The sequence below is a fragment of the Ochotona curzoniae genome, unplaced genomic scaffold (genome assembly GCF_017591425.1).
Source record: "Ochotona curzoniae isolate NIBS_2020 unplaced genomic scaffold, NIBS_Ocur_1.0 contig_2688, whole genome shotgun sequence".
NCBI classification, from domain to species: Eukaryota; Metazoa; Chordata; class Mammalia; order Lagomorpha; family Ochotonidae; genus Ochotona; species Ochotona curzoniae.
Window position 1 is genome coordinate 6,014,925 of NW_024465553.1, and position 20,407 is coordinate 6,035,331.

General features: G+C 43.5%; 1 protein-coding gene across 5 annotated transcripts in view; it reads right to left on the reverse strand.

The window, feature by feature from the left end:
* Positions 1-20,407, reverse strand: part of UNC79 (unc-79 homolog, NALCN channel complex subunit) — a 210,975-nt gene that overhangs the window by 19,666 nt on the left and 170,902 nt on the right. For all 5 annotated transcript variants that reach the window (XM_040975119.1, XM_040975118.1, XM_040975121.1 and 2 more), the window contains 3 exons: positions 11,772-11,876; positions 5,741-5,818; positions 1,714-1,803 (listed from right to left, as the gene is read on the reverse strand). In XM_040975119.1, coding sequence (XP_040831053.1) covers positions 1,714-1,803; positions 5,741-5,818; positions 11,772-11,876 — 273 coding nt within the window. The remainder of the gene's footprint in view (positions 1-1,713; positions 1,804-5,740; positions 5,819-11,771; positions 11,877-20,407) is intronic.

Here is a 20,407-nt window from a genome sequence, read left to right on the forward strand (position 1 = left end):
TGAGGACCCCCACTATCTTTAGGACATAGAGCAAAACACTCCTTAGGATGTTCTATAAAGCTAGAATGAGCTCTGCTCCTTGCCCCTTCCCTCTGCGGCTCCAGCGGTACAGGCTCCACGTGTCCCCGCCCACTGAAAAGCTGCTCCGGCGGTGACTCACATCCCAACTCATACCATACCCACGGGGAAGCCTTCTCTGAGTGCCCTCAGCATGTGCAGGCTGCTCTCTACCCATTCTTCAGAACAAGCAGGAGTCACAGTATTACTCTGGCTTGTGAGATGTGCTTGTTAAACCTGGTTTCTGTTCATACAAATTAAATGAAGGCATCCCCCTACCCCCATCTGTTTTTGTTCATCATTATAACTCCAATGCCCAAATCAGGGCCAGGCATGCCGTCGGTGCTGAAAGCATATTTATTGATTAACATTTGAAGACATTCTTTTTTGAACTGGAAGCTGCAAACTGGGTTCTAGAACCTAGTTCTGCCCTAAACAGTCATCTGGCCTCAGACAGCCCCTTGTCACTTGATTTTTCCAATCACATAACATCTGCAGTCCTCAATCTTCTCATTATCATGGATCCCTCTTACTATTTTCAAAAGTGTTTGCCAAGCAAGCTCAGAGTGTTTCTCTATGTACTTAAGCGTGGGGAATGGACGCAGCACCAGGAACTAGCATCCGACTGGCTGACGAGGGGTTTAGGGATCACTGGGCTGGCAGATCATGGATGCCATCTGTCTAAATGGCATTTTCACTCCTATCCTTGCATTTATGAAGGTGATTCAAAACGTTTACAGAAAAATGGGTTACAGATAAGCCCAGGGCCAGAGATGGCACAGTGAGTGATCTGTGACAGCAGCCTTGGCTGTTGTGGCCATGGAGTGGACTGATGCAAGGAAGGTATTCTCTCTTTCACTCTACCTTTCATACAAGAAAATAATTAATACTGAAAAAGGAGTCATTAATGCCAGGTCCCATCTGGCTGCTCTTTGCGCCTACGTTCAGGGTCTTTCTCAGACCCCTCCTACTCCTAGTGTTAAAGCTCCCCGGGGAATCACAGGGGGGGACATGGTTGAGAGTTGGCCAAGCCCTCTATAAACTCATCAACTTCCCCGAGACTTTGTCCACACAAAAGTTAAGTTCCGACCTATCCCCTTTGATAGCTTTCTTGAGGAAGACAGACTGCTTGCAGATAAAAGTATTAAATGGCTTACATTTGTACAGTGTGTTACAATTTATGGGAGGCTCCCCACATACATCAAGCCTATTAACGGCAGGCAATGTTTGTTAGACCAATGAGAACACAGAGGACCAAGTAGCTAAATGACACCAGGTGGTGGAGTGAGAAAAGAGGAGCTAGAGAACCAGAATGATCTCAGCTCCCACCTTGACCTTGGCACTCCTTGCGAGGTGACTTTGAGTAAGTCCCTCTCTCCTCCTAAGCCTCAGTTTCCACATTAGCAAAACAAGAATAATATTTTCATAAGGGCACTGTCACTAACTAACAGCCAAAGTAAAGCCATGCTCACAGCTGCTGCCACTCGCATGCCTCGCCTTTCTTCTTCCTGTCCCTGCAGGACAGGACCTGAGTCTTTCAGGGTTTCAATTCCAAAGGGCTACTATGCCTCCCTAGGGAACCACGAAATTGCACGTGGCGTCTAAGTGTCCCTGCGATCTGTGAAGGGAAGCAGTGAGCAGTGAGCACTGCCTCACCTTCAGTTTGGTCAGCGTATGCATGTCCGCCGTGAAGTCCAGCACTTCGGTGATGTACTGCCGCACGCACTCCATCGCCGCTGTCCCACACTGCAACACAAGGACACAGCTCGTCACAAGTTCGTTTTTGTCCCGGCAGCAACGACTGTCACCTTCCAGTTTCATGCTGTTTACTCAAGAGTGTTTTGTTTGCTGGCTTCCTCTCTTGTCTGCACAGCCTGTGATCGTCTGTTCAGAATTTGGACAAAACTGATACAAAAGACTTGTGATGGAGAGCAAAGGAAGCAGTGGAGGCTTATGGGAAACAGGTTCAGTTCTTTTCCTCTGGAGAATTGAGCTGATTTTTATTTATTTTTACCCTGGTTGGTATAAAAACATTCAGCCCATTCAATTCCATTAGCCTTGGAGTCCTTAGCATCCTCCCCAAACCATGGTAATATTTTATTACTCCCGGGACATCTCAGAAGCACATAAAATAATGTGCTGCCAAATTTGATTGCCCCAGTCTTGAATCTATTTTCAAAAGAGGCTTAAGCAACATCATGGATGCTGGGAGAGTTGAGCAGCCTCATGCTGAGGTGACTTACAACCTCTCAGGCACAGCAGGTGTGCTAATAAGGAGACAGGCTCTTGTCTAGTCCTTGCCAGGGATCAAGAAAAGAGAAAACGTTCACCTCCCCCATACATTTGACGTGTTTTAGGAATATTAAAGGAAAAGAAAAGCATTCTTGTCTTTTAGGTTATTAAACGGCACCAACCTGCTCCCTCAGGGTAATGCAGCAAATTTAGGATTATTAAAAAAAAAAAAAGAGGTAAAGCCAAATCAGAGCTACATCGGAGCTGTGTGAGAGAACCCCCACATCAAGCTGGGGATACAGTGGATCAAAAGAGGGCCTTCTTTGACACCATGTGAATACTATGCTGAAGACCTCTCCCAGCTTCCTTTAGAAAAACCTGGAACATGATACACTTAACTAGCTCACCCAGTGGCTCTCATTTTCCCATGCTCATGGAAATCTGCACAGCACTGCACTATATCACCTCCTCGCTCTTCTAGAATGTTCCACCTGTCAGTCCCTCTGACAGGATCACAAACAGAATGAGGCCATTGGCTGTCTGGTAGTGGTTTCCCAGCATTTCGTCCGTTCTAAGGTTTTCTTCTTTTAATTGAAATCAAGTGAAGAAACTGTAAAAGGTTATTGTGTGCCTGCTTTTGCAATATGAATCCTTGAGGGGCCAGAAAGAATACTCCTTCTGATTTGTTCCATTTTCTCTGACCATTCACATGCCATGCAAATTGGGTTATAGGCTCTGTTCTCAAGTTTCTTGAATGGCATTTGTTCTTCGGTGGGTAATATTTTATGCTGTCTCTGGGAGGAAGGTGTCACGGGAGATGACTCCTGAGTGCCTTATCCAATATTTGCATGTTAAGTTTAAATCTCAAGAAAGGAGAGTGAGGAATTGACTATTAGCCTTACTCTGTTCTATGACAGCCACTACACTGGGGAAAGGCCTTAAAGTCCATTTCACAATCAGGAGAATCCCAATGAGCCAGCCACAGTGTGCAATGCACAAAACACAGTCAAAAGGGACAAGCTCCTTCTGTATTGCAGAGTCTGCACTTACTGCAATGAGAAACCTTTGCATCAAGGAACTTGAAAATATGTTCTGACATCAAGCACAGGAATTGAAACAAGTTGTGTCCAATTCTTCCTCAAAGTGAAAACTTCTCTAAAGTTAACATTTCTCAGATTATATGAGGGTTCTTCCAAAAATTTATGAAAAATGCATATTATAAAAAAGGTACATATGGATTTAAACATTTTTATACCAAGATACATTTATCATATAGGTCCATTTTTCCACAAAGGTTGTGAAGTACCCTCATAAAAATACACACATTCCATGTAGAAAAATTGGAAAATAAAGAGTTCTTTAAAAAAAATGGAAGTTACTATAGTCCTAATTCTTGTTTTCCATTTCTAAGAAAATGCTTCCTATTTTTTATGCATACAACATATACACATACAACTCTTTTATGTAAGATTGTGATAAGCTTTCTTTAACATGCTTTAAAATTAAGCCCTTCAATAGGCATTTCCAACGACTTAAATGTTCTTTGAAACTTATTTGAAAGCCACATAAGAGCCTATCTGTGGATGCACATTATTTCACTTAAACAACATCTGGTCTTGGATATTTAGTCTGCTTCCAATTTAATTTTGCTATTTTAAACGATGCCTTAATGAGTATCCTGTGTGTAAATATTTATGCACATACGTCTTTTCTTGAATGTACTTCTCAAAGCAGACTGTCAAACTGCCTGAAGCAAAATCTGCTGGTTGGGGGATAACGAAGGGAGCGAGTACCAATGTACCAACAGCACAAAGTTTCACTTATGCAAGATAATAGGTCCTGGAGAGCTAGTTAACCTCTGGTTAGCAATACTGTATTAGGTACTTAAAATGTGCTAAGAGCACAGACGCTATGTAAAGTGTCTTACAGTAACTAAATAGCGTAGAGGAAGTGTTGGCAATGGTGGACGTGTTTATGGCATGGCTTGTGGTGGTGGTGTCCCAGGTGCACACACATTCACAAACTTACTAAGATGTTAAGCCTTCCGTAAGGCCACATTTTCACAAAGTGATACACGAATCTGCTGGCTTGCTACCCCATTTCAATTTTTACATTGGTTGTGACTGAGGTGAAAGGTCTGTTTGGAATGCCTCACTGCTGTGTGCTCACTCCTCAGTGCTCTAAATCTACATGTCAATCCCATGACTGCTGATTTTTTAGCATTGTTGGAACAGTTGTCCTTCACTCACTGATTTCAATAAACCTCTTACATGGTAGGGATGTTGCTTTGCAGTTACCACCTAGAGGGCAAGTGTTGAGCTCTAAAGAGACAATGAGCGTGCAGCAGAGAGGTCAGCCACCCCGCAGGGCCACTTCCTTTCTTCCCTGGCACACAGCTGTGACACATTCCCTACCTTCCTTTTGTTAGGTGTGATCATGTAACCGAGTTCATGGCATGGGTTACATTCTAGACGAAATATGTTCTTCTAGACCTGGCGCAGGAATACTTTCCACAGCCCTAATTTTCTCCTCTTTCCCCAGCCACCAGCAGTTTGCAGGGGAAGCTCCTTCCTCTATTAATCAGGACACCAATTTGAACTTAATATGAGCAAACAAAAGACCTCTTTCGTGTTAAGTCACTGATACTGGAATTTTTTCTCATAGTAGCTTGCATAACCAAAGTGCTATTACAAACAATTTAAAGGGAGGGCATCTGATCCAGCAGCTGTCACTCGGGGGGGGGGGGGCTGCACCCCGTGTCTGAGGCCAGGCTCCACCTCTAACTACAGCTGCCTACTAAAGCAGTTCAGGGAGCAGAGGTGAGTCCAGCACTTGCTCCCAGATACCCATGCGGAAGACCCAGACTGAGTTTTGGGCACCTGGTTTTAGCCCTGCCTAGGCCTGATTGTTGCAGGCATTTAAGGAGTGAACCAAGGGGTGGGAAATCACTGTCTCTATCTCTCAGCCTTTCAAATAAAAACAAATAAATGAATAGATTAAGGAATCCTCTAAAAAACACAATGTAGTGATTTTATTCCCAGAAATCTATGATCAAAACAATCTAAAATGTGGATAAAGATTTAACCACAAAGATATTTCTTGCGGAACACTGAAAATAACTAAAATATTCAAGGTCATGTCTGTTAAGAGTAAATTAATGTTTGATAAGAATATATTTAGCAAGTAACATGTACTTTCTGTATGACTGGCATTGCATTAATATGCTCTATAGACGCTGCCTTGTCCAGTCTTGACCTGTACATTAGGTCCTGTTCCACCCCACTGTACCGATGATACACATCAAAGCATCAGAGATTAGATTAAAAACTGTGAAAATTACACAGCTCGTCAATGGCAGGAGGCCTCACAGCTGGACAGGCATCAGAAGCCTATGCCCTTAACCGTGTCAAGCAACAATATACAGATGGTTAGCGTAGAAGTCAGGACTTACTCCAGGTACAGAGGCGATCATTTGCTTGCTCAGGATTGTTGACTCAGCTAGTTTGGTTCCAGCATCTGCACAGATAAACTAATAAAACATTGAAAGAGTAATTACTTTTGAGAGTATTTGGATATAATAAGTAATTAATAATCTCATTAGCTTGGCTTAAATCCATTAGTGTTTTCTTGCGTGACAATCTGCCCTTGCCATCTTGAACTCGCCAATCATGACTGTCCAATTGTACCAGGAGCTCAGAAACATCAGGCTGAAGTCAACACAGTTGCTCTGACTTTGCCCAGAGAACCCAGTGGCACTGAAAGCGTGTCTTGAGTCCAGGAAGAGGTTAAAAATGCCAGCATTGCTGCAGGATTCCAAAGTCATCCCACTTAGCTCTTTGGCACCTCCTGACAGTTACTATAGGCTGGTATTTGTACATTTCTTTCACAAGTTTTAACATGTGGAATAAAAACAGAAAAACAATAAACCTCTGAGAACATTCTCCCAGTTTCTTCCTCTTCAGGAACCCTTGGTGTCTTGTCTTCCTCTGTCCTGTGCAGCCACCCATGTCCTCCACGCTGGTAATGACCCCTCACACACGCAGGGCACATCACACACCTGTACTGTGCTAGTCGTCATGTTAGACTGCAGTGACCTATGGGTCTGCTTCGTCCCCTGCTGTGTGCTCAGCTCCAGCCATTGCAGCTACTTGGGGAGTGAATCCACGGACAGAAGATTTTTCTCTCTGTATCTCCTCCTCTCTATATATCTGACTTTCCAGTAAAAATAAAAATAAATCTTAAAAAGAAAAGAAAGAAAGAAAAACCACTCTCAAAGTTAGAGAGAACCTGGTATAGGAAAAAAGACTAGAAGTGCTTGTGTTTCTGAAGTCATTGATTATTCGCTTTTCATCAGTGTATTTTAATCAATGTGTTTAATCCAAACAAAAGCTTTAGCAAATCTTTTTGTCTTTATTTCATATAGCTATCAACTATGGGCTGAAGAGAACCTCTTACAATCTTATAGAACCGTTCAAAATATAATGATAAAATTAAAATCAGAGGGGAGAAAGCTAATTACTGTGGAATGAATAATCCTATACTTTCAGAGAGAAATGTATCACTGATATATCCATGAATACAAAAGAAAAGCAATACCCATTATGTGATATTCCTAGGTCCATTATCAAAAAGACCCCGAAAATAGTATCTCCACCCCCCATCCTATAGTGATCAGGTTATTACTAACTTAACTAATATCAATCACCCCACTCAACAGAAACCCCTTGAATTGAAAACAATAGCTGTTCAGCTGCCGCTTCTTTGTCCTCCAGCCCACAACCCACCTATCTTTAAAAAACACCTTTCACTGACATGACTTCTCAGAAGTTGAGTGTGCGGATATGCCCCACAGAGTGGGAGTGATACATACAAATGAGAAGAATAACTACCTTTCACACATAATAGGAGCCAAAGAAATTCATCTTGATTTGAACTCAGCCTTCTGCAGCTTTTAACAAGCCACTTCTCTACAGTGATACCTTCCCATTTCACACAAAATGTCTACAGCAAGGGCAGGTGATGTAGCAAGATGGGTTAAGCTGCCACTTGGGACACCTGAATTGCACATCAGAGTGCCGGTTCACATCCTGGCTGCTCCACTTCCGATCTGGCTTTCTGTTAAAGCACCTGGCAAGGCAGCATATAGATGATGGCCCAAGTGTCTAGGTTTCTGCCTTCCAGGTGGGAGGCCCATATGGAAATCTTGCCTCCTGGCTTTGACCTAGCCCAGTGGATGGAAAGAGTTTCTGTCACTCAGCCTTTCAAATAATTAAATTGCCTCCCATCCCCTAAAAAGCCTACAGCAAACCAGCAATAAAGAAAAAACTGTGAACAAAAGCAAAAATGTCACTAGACCCCAATTAAAACCACAGGCAGTCCAGAGCCCAGAGGAAGAGCTATGCCCTAACAGTAAACAATCCAAATTCTTAACTATGTGATTTTTTTCTTTGCTATTTGGAAAATACTTTCGTGTTTCTATGCTCTTATTTCTTTGGGGGAAAGCAATTTACTTGAGCCTCTAATGTCATTCGACTTCCTTTTTCTGTAAAAAGTAAATAAATAAACACCAGCTGTCATGGGTAGAAAACCATAACGCAGCAGACCGAGAAATCTGCCGGGTAGCAGGCCTCTGGGAAGAATTTTCACGAATTCTAAACCAGATCAGTACCAATCACAGCCCTGACACGAACAGAACTTGGATGACCCCACCACCCCTGGGCCAAATGTTTCCTTGTCCCATAAAGGGTCTCTCTTCCTGCCAGAGTATTTGAGATACAACAAGCACTCATATCAGTGAGAAGAACACAGACGATTAGACTTCAGCAAACTCATCTGTCTGGTGTTATAGAAAAGCAGTAAGCCAGAGACCCTGGCGTTTCCTCATGGCATAGAAGAATGAAAGGCAAGTCCAGTTTTGGAACACCCGACGTTCCTCTCACTGTAGTGGCCAGCGTCATCTGCTTTTCCCTCCCAATGTTGGCTTTCTTTCCTGTTTCCAAGTTGCGTCCCCAGTTAAGCAGATCCATTGCCACTACCCTGGGATGCCAGCCACTGGTATCCATGAGGAAAGCCACCCCCTGCCCACACTGAGAGCCTGGCTGGCCAACTGGCCCTAGGAAAAGTGAATGCCTTCCTCTGACACCAGTGAGAGCCTCTGGCCTAAAAGAAGCTGCCAGAGAGCAACCCATCATCTCTGCTGTCCTCCTGGCAGTAAAGTGAGAAACCATGGGGAAGATGCACTAAGCACAAAGGGAAATCGCCATGCTCTCCAGCTCCTGACCAGCCCCATAATGATTCTTGTCCATGCCGGGCAGGACAGAGCAGGAGGGCATTCTGTTTTACTTCTCTCACTGACAATGGAAGGGGCTGAGAATTTACTGAACAAAGACTTGAAAACAGAAGGATGCCTTAGGCTGGGGAAGGTTGAAAGGTTATTCATAAGATTGGCCCCCACCAGCATGATCACCAGTGTCTGCAAAATACTCTCTAATTTGTGTTTATTCTATAACTTGACCCTTTTTGCTTAATGAGCCAGTGACAAATACATATTTTTTCAAAAATGAAAATGTTGTTCATTTGAAACAACAGATGGAAGTCCATACAACACACTTACAAGAACCTACGTTTTGCCTTCTTTCTTCCTAAAGCTAATTCGTTTTTATTATTTATGTACTTAACTATGATGAAATAATCACTGTTTTCATGGTTTCCCCAAGCACCGGCTAATTCCAACTGCCAGTGCTCTTTTCCTGTCTTCTGACAAGTGCTGATTATGGTGGAGTAAACGAGCTTCATAGAAAACCAGGCCACAGAAGTTAGGGGTGTGAGACCCCAACAAGACCAGTGACACAGACCTACTCAGCTCCAGACAGAGGGCAAGAAAGGCAACACAGCAAAGCATCTTCCTGATCTCTAAGCAGTTTTGAGGAGGTACCACTGAAACAAGTGGTATGGGAAGCAAGTGACCTCTGGACAAGATCAACCTGCCAACCTTCAGTTTCTGCTCAGCCATTTCACTGATCCCTTTCTTCTAAACCAACACAGCCCCTGTTCACCTTCAAGGTTGGTCTGTGTCCAACTTACTTGAGCTCCAAGTCAGTGTCACTGCTGGTGTTAAGTAGCAACTCACATGGAGAAAAGCCCACAACTGTGTCTGCTTAGAAGCACAGGTATTGTCTGGTTGGAATTTGCTTCCGTCTTCTTCCTAGGCTGTGTATCAGCTTGGTAAGAAGGGAGCCATAATTCTCCAACCACATCCATAGCACTCATTTCCCAGCCACCACTAATTCATCACTCCTTCTCTCAGAGATTCAATGTGCAAAGAAAGCTCTCTGAAGAGACAATTACACGATTAGACTTCAAGAGTATGCCAACATTTTATGAGGCCTTACGCCTTTGACAAAAACCCAACTCTGGTCCTAATGATTAGTAAATCTGTGGCCAGGAAAAAGGGGACCAGGAAGTGGCACTCAATGGCTAAAAGAAAATGGCTCTCCTCGGCTAGGTAAACCCTGGGACTTCTGGGAATCCTTAAGGTCCATGTGGTCTCTTCCTCACAACTTCCTTACTCAGTAGATGTCACTACTACTGTACCTGTTACACAGGTGAGCTTCAGCTGGTGGAATGTGAACTCATAGAGGGAAGAAGCCGTGGCTCATTTCCCATGGCTCCAGCCTCTGCACTGTCATGGGCCAAGCCAGGCCTCAGAACATCTTCAGGAGTCTCACCTCCACCTCCTCCGGCCTAGTGCTTCATAACCTTGTGGATCTTCATTAGGAGGGAGCACACTGGGAGCATACACTTTGGTATTTTTGTGTCCCCAGAACTTAGCTCAAGACAGGTGATCAGTAAATGCTTGTAGAGTCCAATGATGCTGAACAGTCCAAGGCAGCTGGAGCTGAGAGACCTGGATAGTTCCCAGCACTACAAGATCACTCTAGGTGTTCAGTGCAGGGAATAACCTCATAGAAAGCATAGTCTCAGCTCTTCCAGGAAGTCATATATGAGGAGATTGGGTTGGAGGAGGGAGTATGAAGGTGGTACAAACAGCTATGTGCCATCACCAAAATCTAGGCAAGGAACAGGAAGAACCGGTGAGGTTGTAATTGACACAGAATGCACGTGGGTGCAGGATCTGACACCCTGTGTCACATGCTGATGCTACTACTGAGGCCAGCTGTGGGATCTCGAGGACATCATGGAGCCCCCCTGAAACACAACCAGCATTTCCCCCACCCCACTTTAAGCAGGAGTAAAGTCTAGAGCACAAAGCAGGTACTCAACTACTACCCCCTCGGCCTCTCTCCAGAGGGTGCCCAGGGAACCTAAGATGCAGGGAAACCTCTCCTGTTCCTTAGTCTCAAGCTCCCATTTTCCTCCAATCGTTTAACCTTGAACTTGGAGTCCATTCTCTGGGATGTATCTTATTGCTCATCAGAGAGAACCTAAACAGCTGTAAGTCAGTTACTGGGCACTTTGCACAAAGGTCGTTTGAATGCTGCCCTGGTGCCAGCTGTAACTCACAGCCAGCTCTTTAAATGGGTGGGAAACAAGCACTTAGGCTCCCTGATTCCTGCTCACTGCTCCTGCTCTGCCAGTTGGCTTTTTCTCAACTTTGCCTTCACATCTTGTCTCCTATTCCACCTTCCTGCCTAAGCCTCCCCTACCACTCAAAGCCAGTCAACCTCACCACTGAACCCCAACTCCAGACAAAGACGTTTGCCTGTGCTCAGATGTCATTTCCTTCATGAGGTCTTCCTGACTTTACACCATGATGGGTGGGATACCACCTACTCACATCTGCTTCCTGGAGCTTTGGTTACCTCTCGCGCCATCAGTCCCAGCCAGACTTGAGTGATCACAACCTGCATATGCTTGCCTGGGGGACCGACGGGGGACTCGGGGTGGAGTGGCGGGCTTCGGCCCCTCAGAAGAAGCCCTACAAGAACAGCACAGCCATTGCCAGTTCTCCAGAGCCTGCCTGGGGTGTGTCCAGTGGTCACTGTCTGCTTTCAGCACTTGCTGCCATTCCACAGGACCTGGCCTGGCCTCCCCTCACCTTCACTTTGGCCATACACAAGAGTCACAAGTCCCAGGACCCTCCTGGTTCTGCTAGCACCCCTCAGCCTACACTCTGCTCTTGACTTGTCAGGTGTGTCTCAGCTGTGCTGAGCGAGCTGTCCCTCTGACCATCTGGACTGCAAACTTCCTGAGGACAGAAGGCATTGTTTCATTCTTCATGTCCCACACAGAATTACTTCCACAACAGGAACAAAATAAACACACTCTCTACTTTTTTTTTTTTTAAAGCTGGTGGATGTGCCATGCGCACAGCCTAAGATCTTGGCTTGTATAAGATACATTATTTCTCATCTCCGAGTAAAGACATTTGGTTTTACACACATACATCACACATACTTCCCTTAATCTTCCCAGATATAACAGGTCTCATGAAAAACTATACAGAGAAGGCATATGCTTACCTGGACAAGCAGAAGGAGGTTTGTGTCTGGTAAAGGAGATTTGAGCTTTAGGGCCTGCAGAAGTTCTAGAACGACGCTACGAGACAAGTAGAATTTATCCCGTTCCTAAATGAAAGAAGACAGAGGAAGGTAAGTAATTTTGAAAGCCAATGAGAGGGGCCTGGGTGTAGTGCAACCTGCTAAGCCACTGCCCGTGACATTGACATCCCCTGTGAGGGCCAGCTGGGGTCTCAGCTGTTCCACAGCCGATCTAGATCCTTGCTAATGTGCCTGGGAAAGTACCAGAAGATGATTCAACTACTTGATTCTCTACTACCCAAGTGGGAAATGCAGATGGTGGCCTGGCCTAACCACAGCCATCCCAGCCATTTGGGGAGTGAATCTGTGAAATGGAAGATCTCTCACTGCTCTTCTCTCCCCTTCCCCTTCTGTCTCCATAACTCTGCCCTTCAAACAAACAAATAAATCTTTAAAAAATTCAATTAGAGTAGATCTGTCAAAAGACCTTCCAAAAGATCCACAGCTCAGAAATGAAAACTGTTTTAAAAATGCAGAATGGATTGTGCTGAAGAAGTAAAACACGAAGGCTAGAAAGATGAAAGGCACTTTGTGTTTGTGTAATGAGGTTCCTGAAGCATGGAGAACACATGATGTAACAGGAAAGGAAAAGCTACGTGATGTCTTCAGTACTGAAACCGCAGGGTTTGATCTCAATCACAGCAAGGGAGAGGGGTTCCAGAATCGTATCGGTCAAACAAATCTAACGGGGAAAGTGTTTTTTTAAACAGGACATTTCAGGAGCTCCTTCCTTAGTCACTATTATGAGTGGGGCTTATTATTTCATGTATGTTGTCACATTTTGCCTACAAAAGTCCGCCTCTATTGTAACATATGACTATTTTGCACTTTTAAACGTTCTGTAATGGCAGCATACTAAGCATACCACTGTGTAACAGGATTATTTGCCACATGCTATTTCTGAAATCACTGACACACATAGCTCTTGTCCTTTCAGCCTAACAGCTTAACAGAATTTTATATGAAATTATCAGAATTCATTCATCAGACCTCCTGTTGGGGACCACTGGATTAGGTTTAATTTTTTAAGTCTTTTTACTTGCATTGTCAAATATAACATGCACACAGGACAGCACAGAAAATATAAGTCAAAAGGACTGAGACAGACTGAACACTCGTGCAGTTACTGCATGGGCAGGCAGAGGCACAGAAGGGCCCTAGAGGCAAGCCCTCTGGGTTCTTTCTTGATCCTTTCATAACTGGGAAACCCAATCTCCATGGGTCTGCATCCACTGCTGATTTTCATTCATTATGTCTTGCCTCCTGTACTTCTGGCTATATTTGATTATGCCGTGGATTCTTTCTTAAAAACTGCTGGCAGGAGCTGGCATTGTGACATGAAAGATTAAGCTGCTGTTCGCAATGCTAGCACCCAATATCAATGTCACTTTAGGGCCCAAATGCCCCACTTCCCCTCCAGCTCCCTTCTAACACGCCCAGAAAAACAGCAGAAGATGGCTCAAGTACTGCAGCCCCTGCATTGTGGGAAAGCTTGAGGAAGCTCCTGGCTCCTATGCGATCCAGCCCTCGCCATTGTGGCCATTTGAACAGTGAACCAGTGGACGCAAGATCTTTCTCTAAGTCTGTCCCTTTCTCTCTGTAATTCTGCCTTTAAAAGAAATAAATGAATCTTTAAAGACTTTTTTTCGGAAATAATTTGAAGTCTGAAATGTTAACTTCCTTCACAGAACTTCTGGCTCATTTTTTGTCAGGTATGTCAGGTGTCATGGAGGTGATAAAAGACCAGTGTTACCTAATAAGACTGCGAGAAAACTACAGAAAGTTGGTGGAAAAAATGAAATTAAATGACAGGTTTATTTCGGTGCAAAAAAATTGAAACCCATGAACACAGGAGTTTTAAACAGTTCCTGGGAAATGCATATTATGAAAAAAAAAACTATGCACTGTGGCCAGTGTTGTGGCATAGCAAGTCAAACCAAAGACTACAACACAGGTATCCCTTGTGAGTGCTAGTTGCAACTCTGTCTGCTCCACTCTCTTTAAGATTTGCTTATTTTTATATGAAAGGCAGATTGAGAGAGAGAGAGAGAGGAGAGAGAGAGAGAGAGAGAGAGAGAGAGAGAGAGAGAGAGATTGATCCTGCCTCTGCTGGGTCACTCCGCAAATGACCACAATGGCCAGAGCTGAGCTGAAACTGAAGCCAGGAGCTTCTTCCAGTCTCCGTGCGGGTACAGGGACCCAAGGAATTGGGTCATGCTTTGCTGCTTTTCCAGGTTGTAAGCAGGGAGCTGGATGGAAATGGTGCATCCAGGAATAGAACTGGCACTCTTTTAGGATGTCAGTACTGCAGGTGGAGGATTAGTCTGGTAAGTCACCATGCCAGTCCCAAGCTGTTCCACTTTAATTCATTTACCTACTCATGGCCTGGAAAATAGTGGCCTGGCCCAGCCACAACCATGGCAACCATCTGGAGAGTGAATGGGAGGGTGAAAGATCTTAGTTTTTCTGCCTTTCTTTCTCTTTCTGTGACTTTGATTTCAAATAAACACATATTATAAAGATAAAAATAAAAAGTATGCATAGAAATTATTTTTTTGCATCAAAATTAATTTACCTTTTTAAGAAAAGAGTTTATTTATTTGAAAGACAGGGTGCCCAGAGAAAAGAGTTAGAGAACTTCCCATTCTCTACTGGCTGACTCTCCAGATGCCCACACCAGCCAGGCGGTACCAGGCTACAGCCAGAGGCCAGGAACTCCATCCAAACCTCTGACACAGGTGGCAGAGACCTGGGCACCTGAACCCACTGGCTGCTGCCTCCCAGTGTGTGTGTGGACAGGATGCGACCTCAATTCAAGGCACTCCACTGTGAAGTACAGGTGGTTTGACCCATTGCACCTGAACACCTGCTGCTGAACTCAGGTTTCACCACAAGCTCCATGCGCTCTTCTGCAGTTGCCTCATGCAGAACTGTATTATCCTGCCAAGGCCACTACGGGGTTCAGTGCTGAGCTCTGTCCATGTGAAGGCAAGTCTACCTCTGGACAGTCATGTGCTATCAGGGTTCCAACTCTCAGAGGATCCCACACCCTGATATTTGTCCCTCTAGCTTCATGGGTCTTCCATCATTACAGCTCAGCCTCTAAATCAAACCTTCCAGATTAACAGATACCCCCATAAGGGCCTTTGGTGCCAGGTGCACAACCTGCCTCCTTTGTGCTCTCCTGAATCCCAGCTGTGCAATTCTTCAGGTTCCAGTCCTGGTACCTTTGATTTCTTCTTCCTGTCTTGCTCACCTAAGCAACATCTCTAGCAACATGAGGATCAGAAATAGTAGCAATGGGCATCTGTGTCTTTTTTACGATTTTAGTGGAACTACTTTGGACATTTCACCATCAAATAGGATGCTTGCTAGAGGCTTCCAGTAGACCCCATTTAACAAGTTAGGAAGTTCCCTTCAAGGCCCAGCTTGGTAAGAGTATATGACAAATGGGTTATTATAAATAACTTTTTTCTTGCATCAGCCAAAATAGGATAAAAGCTTTTCCCCTTTAATCTAGTAAGATGGTGACTTTAATAGATGTTCTAGCATGGAAGCCATTTTCATATTTCAAGAAAATCCCTACTAGCTCATGAGGTTCTATTTTTAATGCATTGATTTGCTATTTCTCATTCGGGATTTCTGCATCTATGAAAGATATCAGCCTATAATTTTCTTTCCCCTGCTGCTCCAGTCTGGGTGGCATCAAGCTCTACTGGTCTCATAAAGGGAAAAGTTCAGAAAGAGCTTCCCTCATTTGTTTTCGTCAGCTTGTATAAAGTCAAGCTCAGTCTTTCCTCAAATGCTTTGTAGAAGCTGTCTCTACTGCTGGCACAGTGTTTAAGCATTGCTTTATAACCACTCATTCAATTTTTAATCAGTTTTTTCTTTCTTCTGATACATACGTGATTATCCTTAGAGTTCAAATATACTGGCATAAAGCTTTCATGTTTAGATTTTCAATTTGTATGTATTTATTTGAGAGACACAGAGAACGCCTCTATCTACTTGCCCACTCCCCTGCCTGAAACAGTCCTAACTGGGCCAGCCAACTCAGGGGCCAGGAACTCAAGTCTCACATGAGTGGCAGGAATCCGCCTAGTTGGTCAATCCCTGTTCCCTCCCAAGGGTCTTCATTAGCAGGAAGCTGGCATCAGGAGCCATATCTTGAGGCTAAACTCGGGCACTCTGACACAGGATGCCGGCCTCCTCTGTGGCAAGCTTACTGCCTGCTCACTTCCACTCTTCAGTATGCCTGCAGTTACATGCCCTTTCAGTGCTAATATTCTTATCAGTGCCTCTTGTCTTTTTTTTCCTCTCTTGAAATTTTAAAATTTATTTTCTTTTTATTTGTAAGGCATCGAGGCAAACACTGAAACAGACAGGGAGAAATCTTTCAAACATAGTTAAAAGCCGGCAATAGTCAGGGCTGGCTAGGCCCAAGTGAAGAACCCAGACTCAGGTTGGGTCTCTAACACGACTGACAAGGATTGAAGAATTTGTGCCACTACCTGCTGCCTTGCAGATGTGCATTGTGGGAAACTGGGAATGGAAGAGGGACAGGGACTCGAATTGTAGAACTCTGAGATGAGAGGCAGGTGTTGCCAAGTGATGTCTTGATCACTGGGCAAACGCCCAAACCCATCTTCTCGTCTTGATCAGTCTTCCCAAAGGTCTCTCTACGTGATTAATCAAAGAGTTGCCTTTGGGTTGCATTGAATCTCTACTGTATATGTTTTCTACTTCACTGGTTTCTGCTCTTGTTTTCATTATTTTATTCCTTTATATTTCCTTGTGATTATCCTGTTTTTCTAATAAGTTGATTGCTTAGCTCCTTTAGTTTTGTCTTTTCAAGAAAGTATTTTAAGGCAATAAATTTTCTTCTAAATACCTATGACTGCAGTTCCACACTTTAGCAGGTATTTTCATGAACTGCTTAGTTCTAAATACTTTTCTAAATTTTCACAATATTTCCTTTGATCTATGAATCACTTAAAAGTACATTTTGCAAGTCCCAGCAAAGCCTCAGACACCATTAGCTTGTACAGCACCTCTGACTGAAAAACAGAATGTGCACAGGTGCACACACGCTCACACAGGTGAATGTGCAATTGTCAAACCTGAACAACTCTAGGAGTTTTCAGGGCCCACTCCATGAGCGCATGCGCACTTCGCCCACACATTACACACATTACATCCTGCAGGTAGAGATTGCATCAAATCGGTGGGGAGACAGGGTTTGGATACCTGAGAATACAGGACAGTGAAGACGGTAGCCCGGCCACCGTCCCTGGGGTACAGCTGCGGTGGGCTTGGCCATGGAGCCTGAGTGTCCCCAGGGATGTTGCCTGCTGGTTCTTCTGTGTTCGCAAGGCCCTGTGAACTGGTGTGGCTTCACCTTTGTGTTAGGGCTGGAGGGGTGGGGACAGGTTGAGGGGAAGCTTCTTTCAGCTGCTCTAGAATTTAACCAGGAGGACACGAATCTCTGTGCTTGCCCCCATAGATTCAATAAAAGGTGTATGTCTGGGAAGCGAATGCTGCCCCCTAAATGAAGAGCCCTTGCTCAGTCCACCCTGGAACATTTACAAAAGTGGTGAAAGCACTTGATCTCTGTGGATTCAAGATTTTTTCATATGTCCATTGAGTCCAATTAATCTGTTGATAAAATTTACTGTAGCATTCATCACTTTTTATCTGCTTGATTTATCAATTACTGGAAGGGCTCTATTAAAATCTCCCACCATGACTGTTAATTTCCTATTCTATTTTTAAGCTTTATTTCTTATTTATTATTTGAAAGGCAGAGTTACAGAGGGAGGAGGCGAAATGGAGAATCTCTCATCCATTGATTCACTTCCCAGATGGCTGCAAGAGCCAGGTGGGTCAGGCTGATGCCAGGAGCCTGGGGATTCTTCTGGATCTTCCACATGGGTGCAGGGACCCCCGCACCTGTTTCCCCATACACTTTAGCGGGGATCTGGATTGGAAGTGGAGCAGCCTGGACTTGAACCAGACTGCAAGTGGGATGTTGGCGTCTTTAGGCAGAGGCTTGGCCTGTATGCCACAATGCCAGCTCCCAGCCTATCTGGAGGTTACATATTAGGTTCCACAAAGCTTTAAAATTGTCACCTTTTCCCTGGTGGACTGTCTATCTTATCAACAAAAATATGCCATGCCTTTCTTTATAATCATGCCTTTCAGCTTAAAGTCAGTTTGTTGACTTCAGATTTGATTTAATATTTGCCTGACACTTCTTTTTCACTCATTTTCTTTCAGGCTTTCCTAGTGTCTTCAGACATATTGAGATGCATCTGTTATCAACAATATGTGGTTTGAATTTTGCAGTGCAGCCTGGCAGTCCTAGTGAGTCCCATCAGCTGCCATGCACTGTGAGGACAGCTGCAGTTTGTTTTCTACCAGCTTACGCCTGTGGTAGTCTGTTCTGTGATTCCCTTCTTGTCTGCTGAATTTCTATTCCCATTTTACTCTAATTGTTTAGAATTTGCATTTCTGGCTTTTGGATTTTACACTCGAAATATATAGAAAATTCTCAAGACTATTACTTCTGTCCTTCCTGTGAACAATATATAGAATGCTTTAACTCTAATTCCTACCCCAACATATGCGCGCACACACACACACACAAACACACACTCATAAATCAGATTACTGTTATCTAGAATTTTAGTCTGATTTTGCTAACATTGTTACTTTGACTACTTAGATTTTCATATTTTATCCATTTCCTTGAGTATTCCTCCGTACATTTCACTCCACTCTTCTTGATTCAATTTCCTCCTTACTGAATCTTTTAGCATTTTTTTTTTCAGGAAGAATTTATTAGAAAATCTCTTATTTTCTGATAGCGTATTTATTTAGCCTTCACTCTTAAGGGATAGCTTAACTGACAGAGAATTCCAGAAAGCTGCTTATTTTATCATTTGAAGACCTTTTTTGGCATGATTTTCACAATTGTATCACGTGGTTGAGAAGTTTGTTGTCAATCTCTCTTTAGAGGAATTTGGCTGTTGGTTCCTCCTAAAACGTTGTCTTAGCTGTTCTGCCAAAGTGTTGCAGACTATTCTTGCAGGCCACGCGATGAGCAGGTAAAACATTAGTTTGTTTGTAATAGCTTTAGGAATCCATATGCTCCCTTAGATAATTGTTTTCATCAAATACAGAATAGACACAAAGTCTCTTGCGTTTCTCATATTTCTTTCTTTATGTATGATCTTTATGTTTTCGCTCTTTATTTCCCTTGACTGTATTCCCTTCTTCAAGTTTTTCAGTCTCAGCAACTCTTTCTTTGGTTGCATCTAACTTGCTATTTAACTGTTTCTCATGCCAGTCACTAGTTTTCATTTCTAGAATCTCTGCTTTGTTCAAATCTGGCTCTTTTTAGAAAATAATTAGATAGCCTGTGTTTTCTTTTATCTATTCCTCATGTGTTTATCATCTGAAGCATATTTTTGGAGTATCACACAGTTTTAGAATCTTGCTGTCTGCTGACCGCAGATGATCAGACAAGGGTCATGGTGGCTTAGTTTTTCTTTTATCATTTTCCATTGTGAGCTCCCGTTCAGTAGGATCCCAGCCATAGGAATGCTGCAGGATTCCCTCCAGCGCTATCTGAGGATGGAGTTTGAGATTGCTTCTGCCAGACGTTGCAGGACTGACACGTGCCTAGTCTTGGTAGTACTTGGCTTTTCAGCTTGGTGCCTTCCAGAACATGCTGGTGGTATTTTAAATTCAAACTCTAAACCTATTAAAAGATAAACCCACGTCTGCTAATTAACGAGAGACTACAAATCTCTCTTCCAGTTTGCAGAGAGAGATAGATACCACTCCTTGTCACTTTCACAAAAGAATCTGTTCTTTCCTTTCCAAAGCATCTTTTTTTTTTTTTTTTTTTTTTTTTTTTTTTTACCAAGTGCCCTTTTGAGGGCTCTGAATTTCTACAGGGGATGACTCAGTTCCACTCCCACCCTGGAAGAGTTCCAAAATTGATCCATTTTCCTTGTGTGGGGGCTTAAAATCTCAAGCCACTAAGTCTCCAAGACAAGAAACACTTATGCAATTCCCTCTTCATTTTCACCTCCATTCATTCTTACAAAATTAGGTGCACATGTGTAAAGTCGTGTCTACTCTGTTTTACCTAGCACCTTGAAATGGGACACATTTCAGATCACCTTTACCGTCACGCTGCAGGGAAGACATCTAAGCTCTTACCTTCCCAAGTCTTTGGATTATATCTGGGAGAAGGCTCAATTAGATACTGATACTTTAAAACCATTTCTTATGGTTTCTCATTAATTATGAAGAAGATCGGACCATCATGGATGGAGTCTTTTTAACACCTTGTGTTGAAAAAAAAAAAGGAAGGAAGGCAGATGACAATGGAAAGTGAAAGGATATTAATGTGAAGATAGGCTAATAGCAGGATGTGTTTCATAATGAGTATTTTGAATTCAGAATGTTAGAAGACCCCCTATAATCGATCCCTACATTGTACAACATGCAAAATACAATTCATTGGGTTTCTTCTTCCAAAAATAAAC